The sequence below is a fragment of the Nerophis ophidion genome, linkage group LG13, assembly GCF_033978795.1.
Source record: "Nerophis ophidion isolate RoL-2023_Sa linkage group LG13, RoL_Noph_v1.0, whole genome shotgun sequence".
Classification (NCBI taxonomy): Eukaryota; Metazoa; Chordata; class Actinopteri; order Syngnathiformes; family Syngnathidae; genus Nerophis; species Nerophis ophidion.
Window position 1 is genome coordinate 27,392,176 of NC_084623.1, and position 25,830 is coordinate 27,418,005.

Sequence of the window (25,830 nt, forward strand, 5' to 3'; positions counted from 1 at the left end):
GGATGTAAATATAAACTTAGAATTTCATGGCTGCAACACCTGCCAAAGTAGTTGGGAAAGGGCATGTTCACCTCTTCTTTTAAAAACACTCAATAAATGTTTGGGAACTGAGGAAACTATATGTTGAAGTTTGAAAGTGGAATTTTTTCCCATTCTTGTTTTATGTAGAGCTTCAGTCGTTCAACAGTCCGAGGTCTCCGCCGTCATATTTTACGCTTCATAATGCGCCACACATTTTCGATGGGAGACAGGTCTGGACTGCAGGCGGGCCAGGAAAGTACCCGCACTCTTTTTTTACGAAACCACGCTGAATGTGGCTTGGCATTGTCTTGCTGAAATAAGCAGGAGCGTCCATGAATAAGACGGCCCTTGAATGGCAGCATATGTTGTTCCAAAACCTGTATGTACCTTTCAGCATTAATGGTGCCTTCACAGACGTGTAAGTTACCCATGCCTTGGGCACTAATGCACTCCCATACCATCACAGATGCTGGCTTTTGAACTTTGCGTCGATAACAGTCTGGATGGTTCGCTTCCCCTTTGGTCCGGATGACAGGATGTTGAATGTTTCCAAAAACAATTTGAAATTTGGACTCATCAGACCACAGAACACTTTTCCACTTTGCATCAGTCCATCTTAGATGATTTCGGGCCCAGCGAAGCCGGCGGCGCTTCTGGATGTTGATAAATGGCTTTCGCTTTGCATAGTAGAGCTTAAGCTTGCAGTTACAGATGTAGGGACGAACTGTATTTAGTGACAGTGGTTTTCTGAAGTGTTCCTGAGCCCATGTGGTGATATCCTTTAGAGATTGAAGTCGTTTTTTTATACAGTGCCGTATGAAGGATCGAAGGTCACGGTCACTCAATTTTGGTTTCCGGCCATGCCGCTTACGTGGAGTGATTTTTTCCAGATTCTCTGAACCTTTTGATGATATTATGGACCGTAGATGTTGAAATCCCTAAATTTCTTGCAATTGCACTTTGAGAAACGTTGTTCTTAAACTGTTCATGATGTATCATCATAGTATGTACATTGAATTATTTACATTATTTACAATCCGGGGGGTGGGATGAGGAGCTTTGGTTGATATCAGAACTTCAGTCATCAACAATTGCATCAACAGAGAAATGTGGACATTGAAACAGTGTAGGTCTTATTTAGTAGGATATGTACAGCCAGCAGAGAACGTAGTGAGTTCAGATAGCATAAGAACAAGTATATACATTAGAAGTACATTTGAGTTGTTTATAATCCGGGGAGATGGGATGTGAATGGAGGAGGGTATTAGTAAAGTGTTGAAGTTGCCTGGAGGTGTTGTTTTAGAGCGGTTTTGAAGGAATATAGAGATGCACTTACTTTTATACCTGTTGGGAGTGCATTCCACATTGATGTGGCATAGAAAGAGAATGAGTTAAGACCTTTGTTAGATCGAAATCTGGGTTTAACGTGGTTTGTGGAGCTCCCCCTGGTGTTGTGGTTATGGCGGTTAAGGAAGTAATTTGACATGTACTTCGGTATCAAGGAGGTGTAGCGGATTTTATAGACTAGGCTCAGTGCAAGTTGTTTTACTCTGTCCTCCACCCTGAGCCAGCCCACTTTGGAGAAGTGGGTTGGATTGAGGTGTGATCTGGGGTGGAGGTCTAAAAGTAACCGGATTAGCTTATTCTAGGATGTTTGGAGTCTAGATTTGAGGGTTTTGGAGGTGCTGGGGTACCAGGAGGTGCAAGCGTAATCGAAGAAGGGTTGAATGAGAGTTCCCGCTAGAATCCTCAAGGTGCTTTTGTTGACCAGAGAGGAGATTCTGTAGAGGAATCTCGTTCTTTGGTTGACCTTTTTGATCACCTTGGTTGCCATTTTATCACAGGAAAGATTAGCCTCTAGAATGGAACCTAGGTAGGTGATCTCATCCTTCCTGGTGATAACAATGTCACCCACTTTTATAGTGAAGTCACTGACCTTCTTAAGTTTGATATGGGACCCAAATAGGGTGGATTCCGTTTTACCTAAGTGTATGGATAGCTTGTTGTCAGCGAGCCAGGTGAAAATATTGAGGAGTTCAGCACTGAGGATTTGTTCCACCTGTGACTTGTCCTTGCCGGATACCAGCAGGGCCGAGTCATCCACAAACAGGAACAATTCACAGTGGCATGCTGATGGCATGTCATTTACGTATATTAGGAACAGTAAAGGTCCTAGTATACTGCCTTGGGGGACTCCACAGCTTACTGAGAGGGGAGGGGACATGGTGCCGTTCACCTCTACCACCTGTTTCCTCCCCTCCAAGTAAGATTGCATCCAGCTTGATGAGGTTTCGTCGAATCCGATTGCTCGGAGCTTATCCAACAGTATAGCGTGGTTAACGGTGTCAAAGGCCTTCTGAATGTCCGGCATGACCATGCCGCATTATTTTCCCGCGTCCACCTCATGTTTGATGTGGTCGGTCAGATAGAGAAGGCATGTGTCAGTGGAGTGGTTAGTTCTGAAGCCGGACTGGAATTTGTACATTAGTTTATTAGTAGCAAGGTATCTATCAACCTGTTCATAAACTATTTTCTCCATTACTTTCGAAATGGAACTGAGAATAGAAACAGGTCGGTAGTTACCAGGTTCTAATTTGCTTCCTTTTTTATAAAGGGGGGTTACTCTTGCTATCTTGAAATCCTTGGGTACTTGGCCTTGTTTGATTGAGTAGCTTCATATGTGTATGATGAGCATTCCTCAACTTTATCAGTATTTATTGCGACCTTTCCCAACGTATTTGTCATGTGTTGCTGGCATCTAATTCCAAAGTTAATGATTATTTGCCCCCCAAAAAATGTTTTATCAGTTTGAACATCAAATAGGCTGTCTTTGTAGCATATTCAGCTGATTATGGGTTGAAGATTATTTGCAAATCTTCGTATTCCGTTTATATTTACATCTAACACAATTTCCCAACTCAAATGGAAACAGGGTTTGTACATGTGTTCACTTCCTTGTCTCAATCTGTAACACAAACAAATAAACAAATACATAGATAAATTAATAAATAAACAAATATGACATGCGACTTGACGGTTACATCAGATGAATTGAGTAGGTTTTGATTCGCTTAATTAGATGAATATAATTATCTCATTTATCAATAATGTTCAAGATGTTTATCAGGATTCTTCTTCCTTCAATTTTTTAAACACCGAGATTGAACTGTTTCTTAACTGGATCATATTAGTATTGTGTTTGACCTATTTGCTCAATCCATTCAACAATTTAATTCCACATACTGATAAACTAAAGGTTTGTAAGTATTGTACATATACATAAAAAACTTTTACGTATATTTTTTCCCCAAGGTTATACAACTCGTTTGTTGAGATTAATTATTGTACATTTTTGGGTAGCAGGTTATATAGTTTGCTTTGTGCATATTTTTAGTAGCTTGCAAATTCACCAAATCGTTGATTTTTCAATATTTTTGATTCTATAAATAAATGTTGAGTGTGTCAGGATTTTGTGAACGTTGCTTGCAGTGTGACCCCAAGGAAGCAGAGACTGGCAAGTGGAATGCAAGTAAAACTAATTTAATTTTCACAAAATGCAGATAAAAAACAATAGAGCACACCAAGCAACAGTCTACAAAGTAATTTGACCCAGCCTCGAAAGAGGGACCCAGGTGAAACTAAATATAACTTATTAATGAGAATCAGGTGTGTTGGCAGGAAATGAAACAGAAAGTAAAGGCGCTTCACAACACAGATGAAAAAGGAAACACTGACAAAACAAGAGGATGAGGACAGGAAGTGATTATAAACACGAGTAATAACTAGAAAAAGGAGCGCGGGACAGGAATTGAAACACCAAACACAGGAAAACACAAACCAGAGCAACTGTCAGTAGCAAGCCTGACATTAGCCCCCCTTCCTACAAATGATACCAAACGTTTTAAGTTCATTAGAAAGTCCAAAACAGAGGGAGGGTGGAGGGAGAAATGGCAGAGGGTCGCCAAACTGTGCCCTGGCCTCAAAGGGCCGGCTAACAGTCAAGGCCATGTGGCCCTGCAGCCAGCGGGAAAGAGCCAGTGCGGAAGAGCCAGGTGTCACCGCTGCAACTGACGAAGGGGAGCACGAGAAGCGCAGAGTGAATGCCCCCGCAGAGGTCCATGGCCAGGTCTCAGGTGCTGCTGCTGTCGCCGTACAGGATTTCCATGGACAGGGCCACCAATGCAGCCGACAAGGAGAAGGAAGATGAACCCCAGACAGGCGCTTTTGTAGTAAGCAATGAAGACAGCGGAAGAGAGACAAGCGAGGACCCCACCGGGAGAGAGACAGACAATGAGCCCACCAGGAAAGAGACAGACAATGAGCCCACCGCGAGAGAGACAGGTGACAACCCCACCGGAGCCACCGGAAGAGATTATGGCAATGACCCCATCAGTAGAAAGACAGGCAACCACCCGACTGCAAAAGAGACAGGCGACAACCCCACCGGTAAAGAGACAGGCGAGGACCCCACCGGGAAAAAGATAGGCGACAACGGCCACCAGGAGATAGACTGGCAACGATCCCACCAGGAGAGAGGCAGGCGACAAACCCATCGGGGGAAAGACAGGCGACGATCCCACTGGGAGGAAGACAGGCGACGACCCCAACAAGAGAAAGACAGGCGACAACCCTACCGAGAGAAAGACAGGCAACATCCCCACCGGGAGAGAGAAAGGCAATGACCTCACTGAGAGAGTCGGGTGAAGACCTCGATGGCAGAGAGACAGTCGACAACCCTACCGGGTGAGAGAGAGGCGACGACCTCCCCAAGAAAGATAGGAGACAACCACACCGGGAGAGAGAAAGGCGACGACCTCACCAAAAAAGACAGGAGACGACCACACCGGGAGAGAGACAGGTGACATCACTTATGAGATCATCCAAGCAAGGGATGGATCCCAGACGTCCCTAGAGAGGCCAACAGACGACAGGGATGGGTGGGAGGGAGCTTGATTAGAGGCTGAAGAACGCTTCAATGTGGCCATCAGTGCCAAAATCTTGTCAAGCCGCTGGGCCATTAAAATCCTTGCAGGGTCACTTACAGATCATCTCGGAGGGTGGGGTGGTATAGCTCGGTTTGTAGAGCGGCCGTGCCAGGAACTTGAGGGTTCCACGTTCGATCCCCACTTCTGCCATCCTAGTCACTGCCGTTGTGTTCATGGGCAAGACACTTTACACACCTGCTCCCGGTGCCACCCACACGGGTTTAAATGTAACTTAGATATTGGATTTCACTATGTAAAGCGCTTTGAGTCACTAGAGAAAAGCGCTATATAAATATAATTCACTTCACACTCACTTCTGTCAGTATTTGGTGAACGTGGCTTACAGCATGACCCCAAGGAAACAGATAATGGCAGGTGGAATGCAAGTAAACCTAATTTATTGTCACAGGATGCAGAGAAAAAACGATACACTGTAGTGTGTCCAAGCAACAGTCTACAAAGTAAATTGACCCAGCCCTGAAGGAGGTACCCAGGTGAAACTAAATGGATCCAATTGGTCAGAATGTGTGCTGGCAGGAAATTAAACATAAAGTAAAGGTACTTCAAAACACAGATCAGACAGGAAATACTGACAAAAACAAGAGCACCAGGACAGGAAGTGATTCTAAACACTAGTAGACACAGAAATAAGAGCACTGGACAGGAATTGAAACACTAAACACAGGACAACACAAACCTGAGCAGTACCAAACTTGACAAGGGAAACTCTATATCATGGGTGTCAAACTCTGGCCCGCGGGCCAAATCTGGCCCACCGTGTAATTTAATTTGGCCCTTGAGGCAATATCAATTTAGCATTAGAGCTGGCCTGCCAGTGTTATACAGCGTTGGTGCCGCTGTATCACCGCATTCACCGCTAATACTCATACTTGCCAACCCTCCTAATTTTCCCGTTAGACTCCCGAAGTTCAGTGCCCCTCCCGAAAATCTCCCGGAGCAACCATTCTCCCGAATTTCTACCGATTTCCACCTGGACAACTATATTGGGGACGTGCATTTAAGGCACTGCCTTTAGCGTTCTCTACAACCTGTCGTCACGTCCGCTTTTCCTCCATACTAACAGCGTGTTACATAATATTTGTGGCTTTTACACACACACACACACACACACACACACACACACACACACACACACACACACACACGCACACACACACACACACACACACAAGTGAATGCAATGCATACTTGGTCAACAGCCATACAGGTCACACTGAGGGTGGCCGTATAAACAACTTTAGCACTGTTACAAATATGCACCACACTGTGAACCCACACCAAACAAGAATGACAAACACATTTCGGGTGAACATCTGCACCGTAACACAACAGAACAAATACCCAGGACCCCTTGCAGCACTAACTCTTCCGGGAAACTTCCGGCAAACTGACCAATAATTAAAGTTTTATTCATGCATTTTCTCTTGCTACGCCAAGGCTTGAATGTTAGGTTCATTCATTATTGTTATTTTATTTTCAAATTTATTATTAGCTTGTGGAAAAAAAATTATATTTACCTCAGAAGATTGCAAATAGAAAAAAAGGCATTACATTTTTATTTAAATTTTATTTGATATGCCATTGATATTTTTTTAATTATTAATATTATTATTATTATTTGAAACTGGATTTTGCATGTCACTAAAGTTATATAAGCCTTGCTTGTTCAATATTTAGTGCAAAACATGTTTGGGTCCCTATTAAAAGGTTAATTTGTTCAATCTTGGCCCGCGGCTTTGTTCCGTTTAAAATTTTGGCCCACACTGTATTTGAGTTTGACACCCCTGCTCTATATCCAACATTCAGTTTCGGAACAAGTCAGAGCCATGGGCGGGCCCCACGGCGGAGCCCCCTAAGCCCAAATAATAAAAATCATTCTAACATAATTTCACAAAATAAACATGCCTGCGGGTTTCACGGTGGAAAAGGGATTAGTGCGTCTGCCTCACAATACGAAGGTCCTGAGTAGTCTGGGGTTCAATCCCGGGCTCGGGATCTTTCTGTGTGGAGTTTACATGTCCTCCCTGTGAATGCGTGGGTTTCCTCCGGGTACTCCGGCTTCCTCCCACTTCCAAAGACATGTACCTGGGGATAGGTTGATTGGCAACACTAAATTGGCCCTAGTGTGTGAATGTGAGTGTGAATGTTGTCTTTCCATCTGTGTCGACTTGTCCAGGGTGTACCCCGCCTTACGCCCGATTGTAGCTAAGATAGGCAACAGCGCCCCCCCCCCCCGCCACCCCAAAGGGAATAAGCGGAAGAAAGTGGATCGATGGATGGATGGAACATGCCTGCAACATCAGGTCTTACAAGCTTCAGCACCATGGAGAGTAACTACTGTATGTCATTTTGAAGTCTATCAAACGGACATGATGTAAACGTTATAACAAAGGAAACAACAAAAACATTATCTTAAACGGCCCCAAACAACAAAACCATTAGAAGTCAAAGCAGTTCAGCACCACGGATAGCGACCACATAGTGGCTATAATGTATTTCAGATAGTGAGAGCTTATTATGCAAGAAGCTTATATGTTAGAGTTCAGTGAAAATGGCAAAACGGCCCATTTGTTCACATATACTAACACAATTTCTATATAAAGTACTATAGGCCTACTCACCACTATTTGAAGGCCATACGACAAGCCTTGCATACCGCAAACTCTGTCACAATGCTCTGTATACCCATTTTCTTTGCTCTCACATTTTCTATGGACAATACAGATGTTAACTCAGTCTCTCCTGTCCCATTGTACTCCTCAAGTGTTTTCTAATTAGTTTTAACATAGAGAATGAGCACTCAGAGGTTGCTGTCACAGGAAAAGACACAAATAAAATGAGGGAGGTACAAACCTCACAGAATGTTGAAGATACTGCTGTAAGATTGACATGGGGAATTTTAGCCGGATCCGCAACATATTTTTCATTTGGTATCTGGTCGCTGAAAGAGGCTCTAAGACAAAGCAGCTGGCCAGGGAAGCTTGGGCGATGTCCCGACTGTAGTGCCCACTAAGCCGCAGTGCAGGTTGGTGTAACTTTTCATCTCCTGCTTATGTTGGGGTGAATTGCCTCGAACATATTCACAGTTCCATTTAGATTGATAAATCTTTGGAATAGTTGATGGATGATCATGTCAAGACAAGCACTGTGAACGTTCAATCGAAAGTTGCTGTCTGCATAAGTGTGGCGGCTGTCTTTAGAAAGTTCATCAGAGTGGCACTGAACTAAATGTGTTTGACTTCCCCATGTTGTGGCTTGAGCAAGAGTGGTACACTTGGCCTCATTAAATTGCTCTCTAAACTCCTTCAAAACACGTTTGCAAAATACTAAATGCTTTTAGAATAGCCGCGTCCTTCGCTTCCAGCAACTGTGAGGCAGCGTTTATACATCCAATAATTTTAGTTTGCATTTTGAACAAAAATATAAAAAAACAATGTTTATGACATTCTAGAGACTATTTTCACCAGTCAGGGATATTTTGACAAGTGCTTTTTTAATGTCTCCATATATGTCCTTTAACGCAAAAAGTAAATCATGTCAAGATGCCCAGCATGTGGGAGCCGTGCCAGCAACTTGAGGGTTTCAGGTTTGATTACTGCTTCCGCCATCCTTGTCACTGCTGTTTTGTCCTTGGGCTTTACCCACTCAGTGCCACCCACACCGGTTTAAATTAGACTTAGATATTAGACATTGACTTGGACTAACTTTAGTGATCCACAAGGTAAATTGTTCCAAACAGTAGCTCAGTTACAAAGGATTGAAAAGACAGGACCCCGGGAGTGGATGAGATCCGCCCAGAGTTCTTTAAGGCTTTGGATGCTGTGGGGCTGTCTTGGATGACAAGACTCTGCAGCATCGCGTGGACATCAGAGGCGGTACCTCTGGATTGGCAACGCGGGGTGGTGGTCCCTCTCTTTAAGAAGGAGGACCGGAGGATGTGTTCCAACTATCGTGGGATCACACCCCTCAGTGTGGTTTTCGTCCTGGTCGTGGAACTGTGGACCAGCTCTATACTCTCGGCAGGGTTCTTGAGGCTGCATGGGAGTTTGCCCAACCAGTCTACATGTGCTTTGTGGACTTGGAGAAGGCATTCGACCGTGTCCCCTCGGGAAGTCCTGTGGGGAGTGCTCGGAGAGTATGGGGTATTGGACTGTCTGATTGTGGCTGTTCGCTCCCTGTACAATCAGTGTCAGAGCTTGGTCCGCATTGCCAGCAGTAAGTCGGACACGTTTCCAGTGAGGATTGGACTCTGCCAAGGCTGCCCTTTGTCACCGATTCTGTTCATAACTTTTATGGACAGAATTTCTAGACGCAGTCAAGGCGTTCAGGGGTTCCGGTTTGGTGGCCGCGGGATTAGGTCTCTGCTTTTTGCAGATGATGTGGTCCTGATGGCTTCATCCGGCCAAGATCTTCAGCTCTCCGAGTGTGAAGCGACCGGAATGAAAATCAGCACCTCCAAGTCCGAGTCCATGGTTCTTGCCCGGAAAAGGGTGGAGTTCCATCTACGGGTTGGGGCGGAGACCCTCCCCCAAGTGGAGGAGTTCAAGTATCTAGGAGTCTTGTTCACGAGTGAGGGAAGAGTGGATCGTGAGATCGACAGGCGGATCGGTGCGGCATCTTCAGTAATGCGGACGTTGTACCGATCCGTTGTGGTGAAGAAGGAGCTGAGCCGGAAGGCAAAGCTCTCAATTTACCGGTCGATCTACGTTCCCATCCTCACCTATGGCCATGAACTTTGGGTCATGACCGAAAGGATAAGATCACGGGTACAAGCGGCCGAAATTAGTTTCCTCCGCCGGATGGCGGGGCTCTCCCTTAGAGATAGGGTGAGAAGCTCTGTCATCTGAGAGGGGCTCAAAGTTAAGCCGCTGCTCCTCCACATCGAGCGGAGCCAGATGAGATGGTTCGAGCATCTGGTTAGGATGCCACCCGAATGCCTCCCTAGGGAGGTGTTTAGGGCACGTCCAACCGGTAGGAGGCCACGAGGAAGACCCAGGACACAATGGGAAGACTATGTCTCTTGGCTGGCCTCGGAATGCCTCGGGATCCCCCGGGAAGAGCTGAATAAAGTGGCAGGGGAGAGGAAAGTCTGGGCTTCCTGCTGCCTCTGTGACCCGACCTCAGATAAGCGGAAGAAAATGGATGGATGGATGGATGATAATGCACACAAGGGCACAAAAAGAGGGCAAAAACGAAAGATATAAAGAAGACAAAAAAATTGCCATAGTAACAATATAAAATATAACATAGAGGTCATATTTACATGTTATATATACAATATATAATATATATTGATGTATTGTATTATTTTATTATATTATATTTTTATATAATATATACAATATATAACAAATCCCAATTATCCAGTACAATATTACTGTATATGTAACAGCTACAGCAAAAAAAAAAGGGCAGCATAAGATAAAGAGTAGTTCCAGCAGAAAATGTACACTATAAACAAAGAGAGGTAGCTAACATAGAAGCTGTCAGGTAAGAGACAAATATCATCTATTGCTATATGTCAAGTGATTGTTTAGCTGGATGGATTGCGGAATGTAGGAGTTCTTCAATCGCACAAATTGTAAATGAATAAATGAATAAATGTAGCTTAAAAGGACGTAGAAAATGGGTTTCACTATGTGAAGTGCTTTGAGCTTTTGGAGAAAAAGCGCCATATAAATACAATTCAATTCAACTGTTTGATACTCGGACCAAAAATGTTGTACAGGTCCTTTATAGTGTCATAGAACTGATTCACTCCAGTAAAATAGTCAACAGGTGTTGACAGCTAGATTAAGATTATGAGTAGCACAATCAACATAACGGGTAAGGGGCTTCTTCTCTCTTATACTTGCCTCTAGGCCTGAATATACAGCGCTCACATTCCCAGCCGCATCATAGCCCTATTCGCGCCATTTTGACAAATGTATCCGTTTTTCTCTATACAGCCCAGAATTTAGTTTTCAAGCTCTGACACTAATGAGCCTGCAGTCACTTCAAAACCCCAAAAGACTTCATATCTGTTGCAATATGCCTGTCATTATTAACAGCAGTTATGAAACAGTACACCTGACTCAGCTGGTCTATCTTTGACAAATTTTGTGTTGTGTCCATGGTAGTAGAATACAATAGGCCTTGGTGTATTTGCCTTGGTGTATTTGCCATGTCAGCTTTTACATGTTGAGATAAAATGTTAATAATCTCATCTTGAATCAGGTGATTTAGGTATTTCACTGACCCTTCTGGTCCGTTGATTAGCTTGTTAAAAACAGGGTCGTAGCGAGCTAATAACTTGATTATTGACAAAAAGTTCGATTGGATTAGATTAGATAGTACTTTATTTATTTCTTCAGGAGAGTTCTTTCAGGAAAATTAACATTTTTAGCACAATCCCATTCAAGATCAGACAAACATTACAGGGAGACAGAACAGGATCGCTGACGGGTTTGCCGGCTTCCAGCGCCCCGTACAAAAAAGGTGAGATACAGGTAAACAAGTGGGTGGGGGGTGGAGGGGAATGGGAGAAAAAAAATAGTAGATTAAAATAAAATAAAATAAAAAAATCAGTCTATGCCTGAGCCCTGGAGGGGGGTCCAGACTGAGGCCAAGGGAAAAAAACAACAACTCAGTTGCCAGCATTTGTAACATTTACAATGCACTACATGACCTGTTTCCAAAGCAAGGCTGCATTATGCACATTCCTCTCCATTTTAGTGTCTATTGTGCTTTTGAGTTTCCACTGCTGGTGGATTATGCATGCAGCAAGATGTATTTGCGTGGATTTATGCTTTTCAAGTTTGACATAAACATGGTTCCAGTCTCTTATTCCGTTCGATTATGCATTTTGTTTGGCAAAAATACAGAAAGTCTCACAGCAGTTTAATTTGAGGGAAGTTTCATCTCAACTTTAGTGATAGAGTTGTATTAACTTTTTGAAAAACACTGTTTGTCACTATCAGTGGGAAATTGAGCTTTGGGTCTGCATGGGCCCATCTCAATGATATATCTTTTAATATCGGTGTCCTGGATGTTTGAAGTAAAATTGGCCATTCCAGAGAAGGGTTTTTATTATCCACGGTCTGCGTTTCACCTGCAGTGTGAGGAGACTTGCTGTTTTAATTTCCAGTGTCCAGCACGGTTGAGTCGGGTGACTGCTCGTCAAGCACCAGGTCTTGCTCTAGCCTGGAGCAAGTCGCAAATTCTTAGTCCCTAAGATCACCGGCGCTAGCTGAGAAAGAAAAAACGGACATTGTTTTAAGCTATAGGTGGATGGGGCACTGGGCTTCTACAATAATATTATTATGAATAAGGGACGCAAACAGACTGGACAAGCTGGTAAAGAAGGCCAGTAGCGTGGTGGGAGTGGAGCTAGACTCTCTGGCAGAGGTGTCGGAGAGAAGAAGTCTAGCAAAGCTCCTAGCCATTATGGACAACACCTACCACTCTCTACACTAGGACCTTGCGGAGAGAAGCGCACGTTCAGTGGAAGGCTCAGACTCCCAAAATGCAACACGGAATGACACAGGAGGTCCTTCATACCGACAGCCATCAGACTGTATAATGCACATATGCACTTAAATGCAGAATATATGTAGAATATATTTATCGTATTCATATATTATATATTACATTTTTAATAAATGATATAAATTATATAATTTATTAGTATTATTGTCTATTGTGAGCAAACTGTGGTGCTGAATTCCCCCCAGGGATCAATAAAGTACTTTCTATTCTATTCTATTTACAACTAACTCGCATTCATACATTTTAGTGTAGTATAGTAATTGTTCGGATTTAATTGCTACCTAAAAATGTGGCTCCCTGATGGCCGCATTTGGTCGGCATGAATCGCTGTCAACAACCATGTCAGGTTCATCTCCATCAGGAGAACAAAATATGTGTCAAGTTTTTGTATTTTGGCTTTCTTTGTTGTCTTTTCTCTTTTTCCTTGCTACTCCACTCTTATGTCTACTATAGGTAAAATCCACTCATGTTAACTTCAAGAAAATGCTCACCGCTCGTCTCACCGTACTGTCTGTTTCCAAGGGACTGATTAAGTTAGGTGGTGGACGGTTGATGACGATTTTACCCAGAATACACTTAGACTCCAAGTGCCCATCCATCCATCCATTTTCTACCGCTTATTCCCATTTGGGGTCGCGGGGGGCGCTGGCGCCTATCTCAGCTACAATCGGGCGGAAGGCGGGGTACACCCTGGACAAGTCGCAACCTTATTGCAGGGCCAACACAGATAGACAGACAACATTCACACTCACATTCACACACTAGGGCCAATTTAATGTTGCCAATCAACCTATCCCCACGTGCATGTTTTTGGAAGTGGGAGGAAGCCGGAGTACCCGGACGGAACCCACGCATTCACGGGGAGAACATGCAAACTCCACACAGAAAGACCCCGAGCCTGGACCTCCGTATTGTGAGGCAGACGCACTAACCCCTCTGCCACCGTGAAGCCGACTCCAAGTGTATTCTGGGTAAATATTGGCAATATCGTGGTCAGCGATCCACTTGTAAATTATTTCCATGCCGTAAAGTGAAATGTGAGAGTCAAAATAAAGTCAGTTATAAGAGCACAACATATTTTACACTACACCATTCTCCACCCCTGCCAACATTATGTAATATTCTAACTGACCATTTTTGGAACTACATTAGTAAATGAAGCATACTTTTGCATTTATTTACCTATATGTCTACACCAGAGCTGAAACGATTTTTTTACGGCATTTTGCCTCGTTAAGGCCATTTCCTCACAAACACAGATACTTAATAATCGCATACTCGTAACTGTGTTTAGGCCTCTTGTCCAAACGCAGACGCATACTTTTTTCCTGAAAAACGCAGACTTTTGCAAACGCTGGCCGTGGTGTAAAAATCCAAAACTCACCGCTTAGTGGAGACTTGTGATGACGTTACGGTTGTGCGCTGTTGCTTTCAAACTCAACAACACTGCCTCGCTGCCTTTAAACACACTATAAGATGACTTAATGTATGTTTGAACGTAAACATGCTGCTATTTTAATTCAATATTAATTAAAAAGACACATCAAAATGAGCTTTGCGAGACCACCGCCAGCGCTAATGACAGTCAGCTGTTTTGGATATGATCGCTGTGGAACATTTATCTGATGGGACAACTTTGACAAGCAAGACTTTTTGCTTCGTTTCATAAGAAATGTGCAACATTATTTTATGTTTTTAGTCCTTGTTTAACGACAAATCCTAAAGTTACACGTCTTGCGTCCATTATTGTAGATAAAACCAGGCACGATCGTGCTCGCGCGTAAAAAGTGACCAAACAACTAAAAAATAGCATCTTCCTTGTATGTGTACTGATGTTAAAAACAATATAAACTTTAATACACATATATCATATCACTATATCGATGATTAAATGCTGTATAGTTCCACAAGAGTTTTGTATCGGTACACACACGTCCGCGTGCTTTAAATAGGCACTTAAACACACAAAAAGGTTTCGTTAGTGCGCGCTGATTTTATAAATAATGTAGACTTCACTGCATATAATACATCACCATGTTGCTGAACATTTTATAATTCTGAGCGTTGTTTTTCAGCAGCACAGGCGTGCATTCGCTCTTTGATAATGTTCCCAGGACTCTGTGTGTACGTGCAGGCAGGTTTTAAAGATAATGTACGTGTCATTGTACATCTAAAGTCAATCAAAATGAACATAAAAGGAGGTGTAATACCACCAAGTCAGATATTGTTGCGTTTTTCAGGCTTCTGATTGGACAAAATGTGCATGACAACAAGTGTATGCGTTTGTGTGTATACATAGACAGTTTTGACACTAGTGTGGATGGAGATTGTTTTAACCCCAAATATGTGTTTTTGAAACTTTCTATGTTTGTGTGGACATGGCCTTAGGCTGCACTAAATATTAATATAAATCCATTTAATAAAGTCAAAATACAAATAAGGCAAAAAGAGAAGTATCCTACACTTCTCTTTTGTAAAGTAAACTTGAACAGTAAATATGGACATCTACATCAACAATATTATTTGCCTGAGAAGCTGGACAGGACAACATTTTTGTTTTATTTTATTTTAAAGCAAAAATATGATAATCAATTGGGATATTCAATAGGATACTCGATTACTATAATATTTGATAGCTGCAACTATAGTCTACACACTAACTCTGCCTAGTTTCTCTTGTTATGTTCTTATTTTACAGTTATATTTCAATTCACATTGTTGCTTTTTATTTTTATACTTATTGTAATATTTCTTGATTTTTTTTCCATTTATACTCCCATTATTTACTTTTTAAATTGATCTCAACTCTGTACACTGCTGCTGGATTTTTAATTTTCCTAAAGGAACTCTCTTGAAGGAATCAATAAAGTACTATCCATCTATCTATCTATCTATCTATCTATCTATCTATCTATCTATCTATCTATCTATCTATCTATCTATCTATCTATCTATCTATCTATCTATCTATCTATCCATCCATCCATTCATCCATCCATCCATCCATCCATCCATCCATCCATCCATCCATCCATCTATCTATCTAACTCGCACAGTTAACACTAGTGAGCAGAAGACAATATGGATTGATTTTTGGTGCAGAACATATTTAGCTTGATTCATTATTGAAGTATTTCTTGCCACCACAACCTGATCTCCGTATAGCTTCAGATTGCCTGGTAACCGCTTTGAACTAGTGTTTTAGATACTTATCCCCCAGCAAGCTGTCAATAGGAATTCTCAGAAATGACTCAAAACTCCTACATGTATATGTACAACATCACATTTCAACATATTTGTCATGTAAATGCTGCCTCTTTACATTTACAAATACATGTACAAATACATGTGAACTAGGATTAAAAAATATACATACATGTACACTAAAAAAATAAATTTTAATTACCCAGAGGTCTTAGCACTACACAGGTAACAGAAGTAAGTCTGAGCTATGCAGTCGGATGACAATTGTATGATTTGAGCAATAAAGATTACATATAGTGTTACATGTTGTTGTTTCTGCTTTGTCTATACATGAAACAAACATTTAACATTCGTGTTTGAGACACATGCACATTGAGATGAGAACTGAGAACTGTCTCATAAAATGCCTTAAAACTCTTTCCATATGAGTGAAACGTTTCCACAATATCCATCCCTCTTCTAAAGGGAGCAAGGAGGTGCTTCCATGAATTAAACAAGAACAAAATTGACATTCACAAGTAGTGTGCAGTGGTAGTCATAGCAACTGTGTAGTATCAAGATGCAGCAGGGATGAGAGGTGTAGGCCTTCTTAATGGACTAAGGTATAGTGTATTCAGTAGTAAATCAAATGTATTTAAATGTGTAAGTTTCCTCCCTGATAAACAAGCCGCCATGTTTATGGTAATTTTATTTGTTAACAGAGACTGAATGTAAAAAATATGTAAAAGAAAATAGCTCAGCATGATTATGTTTGAAAAAAACCTCATATTAATGATAATAATAAGTAGCAGGCACAAGTTAGTATAGCTCTGAAGTGAATCAATGAACTACTGTGGTTTATACTGGATTGTGTGGACAGTGAATTCTCACCTTAGGGTACGCATACTCTTGACCCCGGGGGTACAGCGAGCCTAAATAAGAGGGCAGTAGCATCTTTGGCACCAGCGAGTCATTAATTGTCAGGTAGGCCAGTCTTGAGCCGTCAGGTGACCACCAGTGAGCTGCCTGAGAGTGCAAAACCTCCTCTGGAAAACAAAGACGAAATGAAAGTGAAACAGGAGTCAGAAGATAAATAGTGAATTGCATTACTATAAGTAAAAGTGTGAATATTAGACGGACATGTAGTATTCTAATCATGGCCGTTCCTCGAAATTCTGGGCCCTTTAAAAGGTGTGGGCCTCTCTACCCCATTCGTTGCCACATTTAATGTTGTTGTTTTTAAGAGTTCTTGATGGTGTGTTCCGTTTGGGTCGAATAGTTGTGGTAGTCGTTTCCTCAAGCTCCTACCGACCTGACAGAACTTCTCACCCTATTTCTAAGACAGAGCTCCGCCACTTAACAGAGGAAACTCATTTCGGCCGTTTTTACCCAGGATCGTGTCTTTTCGATCATAACCCATAGCTCATGACCATAGGTGACGATAGGAACCTAGATCGATCAGTAAATTGAGAGCTTTGCCTTCCGGCTAAACTCCATTTTCACCGCAACAGATCATTGCTAGGTCCGCATCACTGCAGACGCTGCAGCAATCCACCTGTCAGTCTCCACTCTTCCCTCACTCGTGAACACCACTCAGAGGCACTTGAACTCCTCCACATGGGTCAAGATTTCCTCCCCACTCCACACTTTTCCGGGTGAGAAACATGGACCCGGATTTGGAGGAGCTAATCCTCATCCCAGTCGCTTTGCAGTCGGCTGTGAACCGATCACATAAGAGCTGAAGATTCTGTTCAGATGAAGCCGAAAGGACCACATCTGCAAAAAGCGAAGACCTAATCATGCAGTCACCAAACCAGATCTTCTCACCGCCCTGACTGCCCTTAAAAATTCTGTCCATAAAATATATTATTAGAATCGGTGACAAAGGGCAGCCCTGGTGGAGTCCAACCCTCACTGGAAACGGATTACTGCCAGCAATGCGGACCAAGCTCTGACAACGATCATACAGGGAACGGACAGTCAGAATCAGGCAGTGCGATACCCCATACCCTCCTAGCAATCCCTACAATATTTCTCGAGGGACATGATTGAATGTCTTCTCCAAGTCCATAAAGCACATGTTGACTGGTTGGGCAAACACCTATGCACCCTAGAAGATCCTGCCGAGAGTATAGAGCCGGTCCACAGTTCCAGGACCAGGACGAAAACCACACTGCTCCTTCTGAATCCGAGGTTTGAATATGCAGCGTAGCCTCATCTTCAGTACACCTGAATAGACTGGGAAGACTGTATAGTGTGATTCCATGATAGTTGGAACACACCCTCTAGTTCTCCTTGTTAAAGAGAGAAACCACCACCTCCCTTGTGACATGTTCAAAGTTCTTCTGGAGGTGGGAATTGAAACTCTCTGACCAGAGACTCTCAGCAGACCCTCACAACGTGTTTGGGCCTGCCAGATCTGACTGCCATCCTTTCCCACCATCGGAGCAAACTCACCGCCAGGTGGTGATCGGTGGAATGCTCCAAAACTCTCTTCAACCAAGTGGCCTAAACATAAGACTGCAAATCCAATGACACAACCACAACGTCGATCATTGACTACGACCCAGGGTGTCCTTGTGCCAATTGTACATATGGACGCCCCTATGTTTAAACATAGTGTTCGTTACGGATTAAATGTGAGTAGCACAAATGTCCTATAACAAAACACCACTCAGGTTTAGATACCGGCGAACATTTCTGCTAATCATGCCTCTCCAGGTTTGACTGTCATTGCCAATGTGAGCGTTGAAGTCCCCCAGTAGAACAAGGGAATCCCCTGGGGAAGCACTGTATAGTATTCACACTTGTAAATCCAAAAAGGGCGGGTACTCTGAACTGCACCTGTAAGCGGAAGAAAGCTACCCTCTAGTCTACTAGGTTAAACTCCACAATACCGTCTATGAGCCACCAGGCGATTGCTGTGCGTCAAAGCCGGTGTGGCTCAGTCGGTAGAGAAGACCTGCCGGCAACTTATGGATTCCAGGTTCAATCCCCGCTTCTGTCATCTCAGTCACTGCCGTTGTGTCCTGAGGCAAGATATTTTACCCACCTGCTCCCAGCACCACCCACACTGGTTTAAATGTAACTTGGATAATGGGTTACACTATGTAAAGCGTTTTAGTCACTAGAGAAAAGTGGTATATAAATATAATTCACTTCACTTCTCTTCAATCTGACTAGAGCCAGTCGGAACGTGTCTATGTCGCGCATCAGCTCAGGCTCTTTCCCCCAGCGATGTTACTTTCCAGTAGCTTGCTTCTGTAGGCGAGAATCGGACAGTCAATGGCCCACATTGCACCCAGCCTCTATGCCACCTCCTATGAATTGTGAGCCCATTGGAGGGGGGATCCACGTTGTCTCTTTAGGCTTTTGGGCCCCATGGACCCAGGCTCGACCACGAGGCGCTCACCACCTAGCCCTACTTTCAGACCTGGCTCCAAAGGGGGGCCCTGGTGAACCGTGTCAGAGCGAGGAAAATCTGGGTCCTTGATTTTGTCTTTTCAGAGAGGTCTTTGAGCTGCTCTCTGTCTGGTCCATCACCTAGAACCTGTTTTCTGATTGATTGATACTTTTATTAGTAGATTGCACAGTTCAGTACATATTCCGTACAATTGACCACTAAATGGTAACACCCGAATAAGTTTTTCAATTTGTTTAAGTCGAGGTGCACGTTAATCAATTCATGGTGCAAATATATACTATCAGCATTATACAGTCATCACACAGGTTATTCATCATAGTATATACATTGAATTGTTTACATTATTTACAATCAGGGGGTGGGATGAGCAGCTTTGGTTGATATCAGTACTTCAGTCATCAACAATTGCATCAACAGAGAAATTGTTAGTCTTGGGATACCTGACCAGAGGGCACAGAGGCCAACCAAACAACAAACGTCTACCACTATAAGGTGGCAGCTCAGGAATAATAATAACAATAATAATGTTACTCAGTCATTGTTAATTACTGAGTAGAACTTGAATGCACCATGATACAATTCAATTCAGCCTCTGATGGGCGCATACTGCAACACTGTCTGACAGTGATGTGTGTGTAACACACATGCACAGTCACACCGTTGCTCTGCAATGAACTGGCGACTTTTTTTTTAATGAACTGGTGATTGGTGATTTGTCCAAAGTGTAACGCTGCCAGATGACAGCTAACGTAAGTTCCAGAGTCCAGACTGTGCGTCATCAAAGGTAATACTACAGACATTAAATGATCGAAAAAGGCTTATTGTTTTAGCCACCCTCGGTAGTGGTACTCTCTCACCATTCTTAGAAAATACTTATTTAATGGCCTAGTTTCCTGCTCTGCTCTTCCTACTCCTGGTCTTTTTCTCAACTATTTTTTGGTGTCCAGACTTGTGCTTTTTAGGGGCATCGTTGTCACGATCCGGTATGCGGATCGTTTATTGTTTTGCCGCTTATATGTCTTTGTTCATGTTTAATTCTGGACTCTGCCGATCCTTGTTTGAGCACTTCCCCGTTTGTTTAGTCACCATGGCAACGTTTTGTGCTCCTCCTCACGGGCTCCTGTCACACCTGTTGTTGATTATCATTTGTGTATTTAAGCCCACCTGATTCCTCAGTTCGTCCTCGGTCCATTACTTGCTTTTCGCAACACGTCACGTTTTGTATCCTTCTGCCCTCGATTATTGTGTGCTAAGTTCCGCCTTAGCTTCACGTGCGTGTGGCACGTCGTTTAATGTTTTCTGTTTCCTGCTACGTTTTTAGCATTAGCTTTCCGTGCATTGGCACGCGCTTTGTTTTTCTCCTTTTTTGCACCAGTGCTCTTTTGTTTTATTATATTAAAACATATTCTTACCTGCAATCCTGCTGACTGGTAGTGTGTGCATCCACGAAGTGGCAACTCCGCGCAACAAGTGCGCCGAACGCGTGACAATCGTAACCCTGCTAAAGTTTGCTTGTGATCACAAAATTCATCGTGGGCTAATGTTTCTCCTAATTTTTCACGTGTGTGAGCAAACACAAACTCCCTGAGCATTCAATGGAGCACAGTGAGCAACATCATGTACACTGTCGCCACACCAGCCTCACACACACCTGTCCCAAGCCGGTCATAATGATAAGTTAAATATGTTATTTTAATAATCAAATAACAGCAGTCACTTCTATTGTACTATTTTCAAACATAAATGATTTGGCTCACTGACAATGAAAATAAATGTCTTGTTTTCCATGAACTGTATGATGAGGGTCCTGCTGTGGAAGAATTTGAGACATGTAGCCCTTTCAGCGGTCACATTTGGTCCATCTTAAAAATTCACTTTTCGCAAAATGAGATGTGTGACGTAGCACAAGCATGGTAAATGGTAAATTGGTTTTACTTGTATAGCGCTTTTCTACCCCTTTTTTAGGGAGCCCAAAGCGCTTTGACAGTATTTCCACATTCGCCCTATCACACACACTGACGGCGGGAGCTGCCATGCAAGGCGCTCACCAGGACCCATCAGGATCAAGGGTGAAGTGTCTTGCCCAAGGACACAACGGACGTGACTAGGATGGTAGAAGGTGGGGATTGAACCAGTAACCCTCAGATTGCTGGCACAGCCACTCTACCAACTTCGCCACGCCAAAGATAAAGTGTACAATTTTTTGTCTGCAAAATTACATAATTGCAGAGTTTTTATCAGCATTTTTTTTAAATCTAGGAAAAGCATTTCATGATTTATATCCATATATTAAAGGCCTACTGAAACCCACTACTACCCACCATGCAGTCTGATAGTTTATACATCAATCATGAAATATAAACATTGCAACACATGCCAATACGGCTTTTTTAGTTTACTAAATTACAATTTTAAATTTCACGGGAATTTCGTCTTGAAACATCGTGTAATGATGACGTGTACGCAAGACGTCACGGGTTTTTAGGAAGTATGAGCGCTACGCACACACACAGCTAAAAGTCGTCTGCTTTAACGGCATAATTACACAGTATTTTGGAGATCTGTGTTGCTGAATCTTTTGCAATTTGTTCAATTAATACTGGAGAAGTCACAGTAGAAAGATGGAGTTGGGAAGCTTTAGCCTTTAGCCACACAAACACACGGTAATTCCTTGTTTAAAATTCCCGGAGCTGAAACTTTACTATGGATCAGAGCGCGGTCAAGCCAACATGGATCCAACCGAATGTCAACCAGCAGGGTTTGGTGAGAAAATTGTGGTAAAAAAGTCGCCACTTACCGGATATCAGCTGAGCTTGTGTCGTCCATACAGCTGCCGTCGACACCCGTGAGACATGGCATCAACACACCCGTGGACTATCAGGTACTATTTAACTCACTAAAACACTAGCAACATAAGAGAAAGATAAGGGATTTCCCAGAATTATCCTAGTAAATGTCTTTAAAAACATCGGAATACGTCCCAATGCTATCGCGTTTTTTTTTTTTTTTCTACTCCGTCTCTATCAATATCCTCAAACACGAATCTTTCATCCTCGCTCAAATTAATGGTGAAATTGTCGTTTTCTCGGTTCAATAAACTGTTTTTGTTGGAGGCTCCCATTAAAAACAATGTGAATATGTGAAGAGCCCCCACACTTGCGACGTCATCGTCTGCGACTTCCGGTAAAGGCAAGGCTTTTTCAGGAAGTACCAAAAGTGGCGAACTTAATCGTCGATTTTCACTACTAAATCCTTTCAGCAAAAATATGGCAATATCGCGAAATGATCAAGTATGACACATAGAATGGACCTGCTACTCCCGTTTAAATAAGAAAATCTAATTTCAGTAGGTCTTTAACATTCGGAATGCATGCCAGTAAATAAGTTCAATTGTAATTGGAGAGTGTAGGTGTAAAGTGCGTGTTCGTTTTGCCAAAATAAGAGTTAGCATGCAGCATTTAACTCTTTTAACAGCTTTTGCTGATATAAGCTAATTTGCAAAACAGCATCATGCACTCATAACACTGTCAGTGACATAGATTGGCTGCATGTGAACTGTATGTCAAGGTTATGTGTGGTCTTGGAGTTGTCCGACTGATTTGTGGCCTTCAATGCGTCACCGGCTGAGCTGAGTGTTCACGTCTTTTGGCGCAAATAAAATATTGGAAGCGGTTACTATCAATATGACTTATACTTTGTTTTGGTTTGAATTTGACACAAAGTTAACATTTTTGCTAATACTGGTTTTGTCGCTGTTGTTGCTTTGGTGTGGTTAAGGCCGACAGTAAGCACTTTTGATCAATAAAAAGATTGTTGACGCAGACCGCCTCCTTCTCCTCCTTAAAACATCTCGGCTGATGTCGTCATATTTTTATTGTTGTTAAAATTGTACAGAATACATTTTTGTGTGTTTACTTTGTTTGGCGGGATAGCTCGGTTGGTAGAGCGGCCGTGCCAGCAACTTGAGGGTTGCAGGTTCGATTCCCGCTTCCGCCATCCTAGTCACTGCCGTTGTGTCCTTGGGCAAGATACTTTACCCACCTAGTCCCAGTGCCACCCACACTGGTTTAAATGTAACTTAGATATTGGGTTTCACTACGTAAAGCGCTTTGAGTCACTAGAGAAAAGCGCTATATAAATATAATTCACTTCACTTCACTTTAGAGTTTAGGTAGATTTTTGGATTTGGAACACGGGAGCAGTGCACAGTTAAGCAGATCCAAACCAAAATGTTTGTGAACATTGGTGTTTGTGGACCAAAGAAGAAGGGGCCAAGTGGGTTATTGAAATTATTCAAATTAGAATATTGTAGGACTTTGGGTTTTGTTTTGATTTGGATTCATTCCTCTTGATATATATAAGTTCAGTGCATGCATAATCATTTTGTCATAGAGGCGGGCCCTAGCAGGCTATGAGCCTTTAGGATTGTCAGCAACTTTCCCCCTATATGTGGGCCCTAATTATTATTCCACCCTTTTTTCCACCTTCTTCTCCCACATTTCTCAATCAATTCAAAACATTCCACTCGTGCTGAACATTCAAACTCAAAGTTTTCAAAATTAAAAAAATACATTGTAAGCACGCAATTTCCAACAACATTTTATTTTTCTAGTTTCTAATTGTAAATGGTAGTTGTTTAGTGGAAATGTGCCAGTGATAAATTTGACTTTCATGTTTGTCCTATTGGGTATATATCAGGAAATATTGTGGATGATTAATATTGTATTTCCCTATTTCTGCCTCCCTTTCCTGTTTATGCCTTGTTTTGTGGCTGGGGGCCAAGCAACGAGGCAGATGGCCGTGATATAAAAATAGCAACAATTCAAATATCCTATAGAAATATATTTATTGAATAATACTTCAACAAAATGTAAGTTCATAAACTGTGAAAAAAAAAATACAACAATGTGTTGACAGCTAGATTTTTTTGTGAACATGTTCCATAAATATTGATGTATATTTCTTTTTTGTGAAAGAAATGTTTAGAATTAAGTTAATGAATCCAAATGGATCTCTATTACAATCCCCACAGAGGGCACTTTAAGTTGATGATTACTTGTATGTGTAGAAATCTTTATTTATGATTAAATCACTTGTTTATTTTTCACCAAGTTCTTAGTTTTTTTTTATATCTTTTTTTCCAAACAGTTCAAGAATGACCACTACAAATGAGCCATATTTTGCACTGATGACATAGTGCTGTATATTACTTCTTTATCTCTTTTTTTCCAACCAAAAATGCTTTGCTCTGATTAGGGGGTACTTGAATTAAAAAAATGTTCACGGGGGTACATCACTGAAAAAAGGTTGAGAACCACTGCCTTAGAAGATTGTAAAATTATCTGTATCAAGTCTGAAGAACGGAATGAAACTTGAAAAATTCTCTGGCATTAGTTTGTATTTAATGATCGGTGATTCGCTCATTTTGCACTTTATCGAAGAATAAACAGATCATCCAATCATCATGTAGAGGCTCTAGATCCATTTTCCATACTCTTCCAGAGATGCTAAGTGTCTGATTGGTGAGACAAAGCTGAGTATTTATCCAATGACTGTCTAGTCTGGCTGCAGTGGAACAAGCAACTCAATGCTCCCCCATTAAAGTCAATGGACCCTCAGCTTCAACTTTGTTTAATGCACTGACACTATGACAAAAAATTTAAATAAATGATAAGTAGCTGATTCTCAACCAAAGTTGAACACATTCTGGCGCATATTTAGTCAATGAAATGTAAACTCAAAAGTACATATTTGACCACTTATATTTTTGACGTTATTGGTAAAGCTGAGTTTCCCTTGCAGTCTGAAACCAATCACCATTGATCACAGTATAAAATACAGTAGTATATTGGGATACAACTTTATTTAGTTTTGTGACTTGTACCTCGATACATTCACATTGGGAAACATTGTCACCTTTGAAATTATTAATATAAATTTAATCTGTACTTGGCACGCACCAAAACCAAAACTTTAAAATGTAATATCCTTTTTAAAATGAAAAACAAACTTTTAGATGAGAAATATTGTATAAAACAGTACAATATAATGTATTACAAACAACTACAGTATTTTTATGAAGTAATGTAATAATAATGTACAGAATGTACCTTGGAGGGTGGGCTTTTACAGACTGCTTGTACCCCGAACAACTTGTAAACTGGAGCACTTCTATCCCAAAGTACCACTGTACCATAATAATAACATAATACAGTATATAAGAATAGCAGATTGTTTTGTACCCTCATACAGCCAGTCTGCAATGCCGTTGAAGATGACAGCATCCTGTCCAGAAGAAGTGAGCCTCAATGAGCTGCTCTTCAAATCTGCTTGGTAGTAAATGTTGTTTTCAAAAATGTATATCTGCCAAATAAACAAATCCACAGTGTTCAGTGTTACAGTATGTTTATACTGCAAACTAACTTCATAGCAAGTATGTAATTTCAAGAGTAACAAGTAATTTCACTGAAAAGACGCCACATATCGTAACAAACTTTCTAACTATATTATCAGATACTGTATATAGGAACTAAAATGATCACTTCATTAAACAACTATAAATAGTAGGAATTGTCAGATGAAAAACAACTTAATGTTGTGTTGTCAGGGCATTGGATAGATCAGTGGCGGAACAAGTCAGGGGGTGGGCCTAAACCCAAATAATTAAGC

The 25,830-nt window shown here is 41.8% G+C and overlaps 1 protein-coding gene across 3 annotated transcripts in view; it reads right to left on the minus strand.

Annotated features, from left to right (window-relative positions):
• Positions 1–25,830, minus strand: part of LOC133564383 (inactive dipeptidyl peptidase 10-like) — a 146,178-nt gene that overhangs the window by 58,743 nt on the left and 61,605 nt on the right. For all 3 annotated transcript variants that reach the window (XR_009809276.1, XM_061918639.1, XM_061918638.1), the window contains exons 9-10: positions 25,404–25,524; positions 16,629–16,783 (exon numbers count right to left, since the gene is read on the minus strand). Coding sequence is in view for 2 of the 3 variants with exons in the window: in XM_061918639.1 (XP_061774623.1) it covers positions 16,629–16,783; positions 25,404–25,524 (276 nt within the window). In the remaining variant the exon portion in view is untranslated. The remainder of the gene's footprint in view (positions 1–16,628; positions 16,784–25,403; positions 25,525–25,830) is intronic.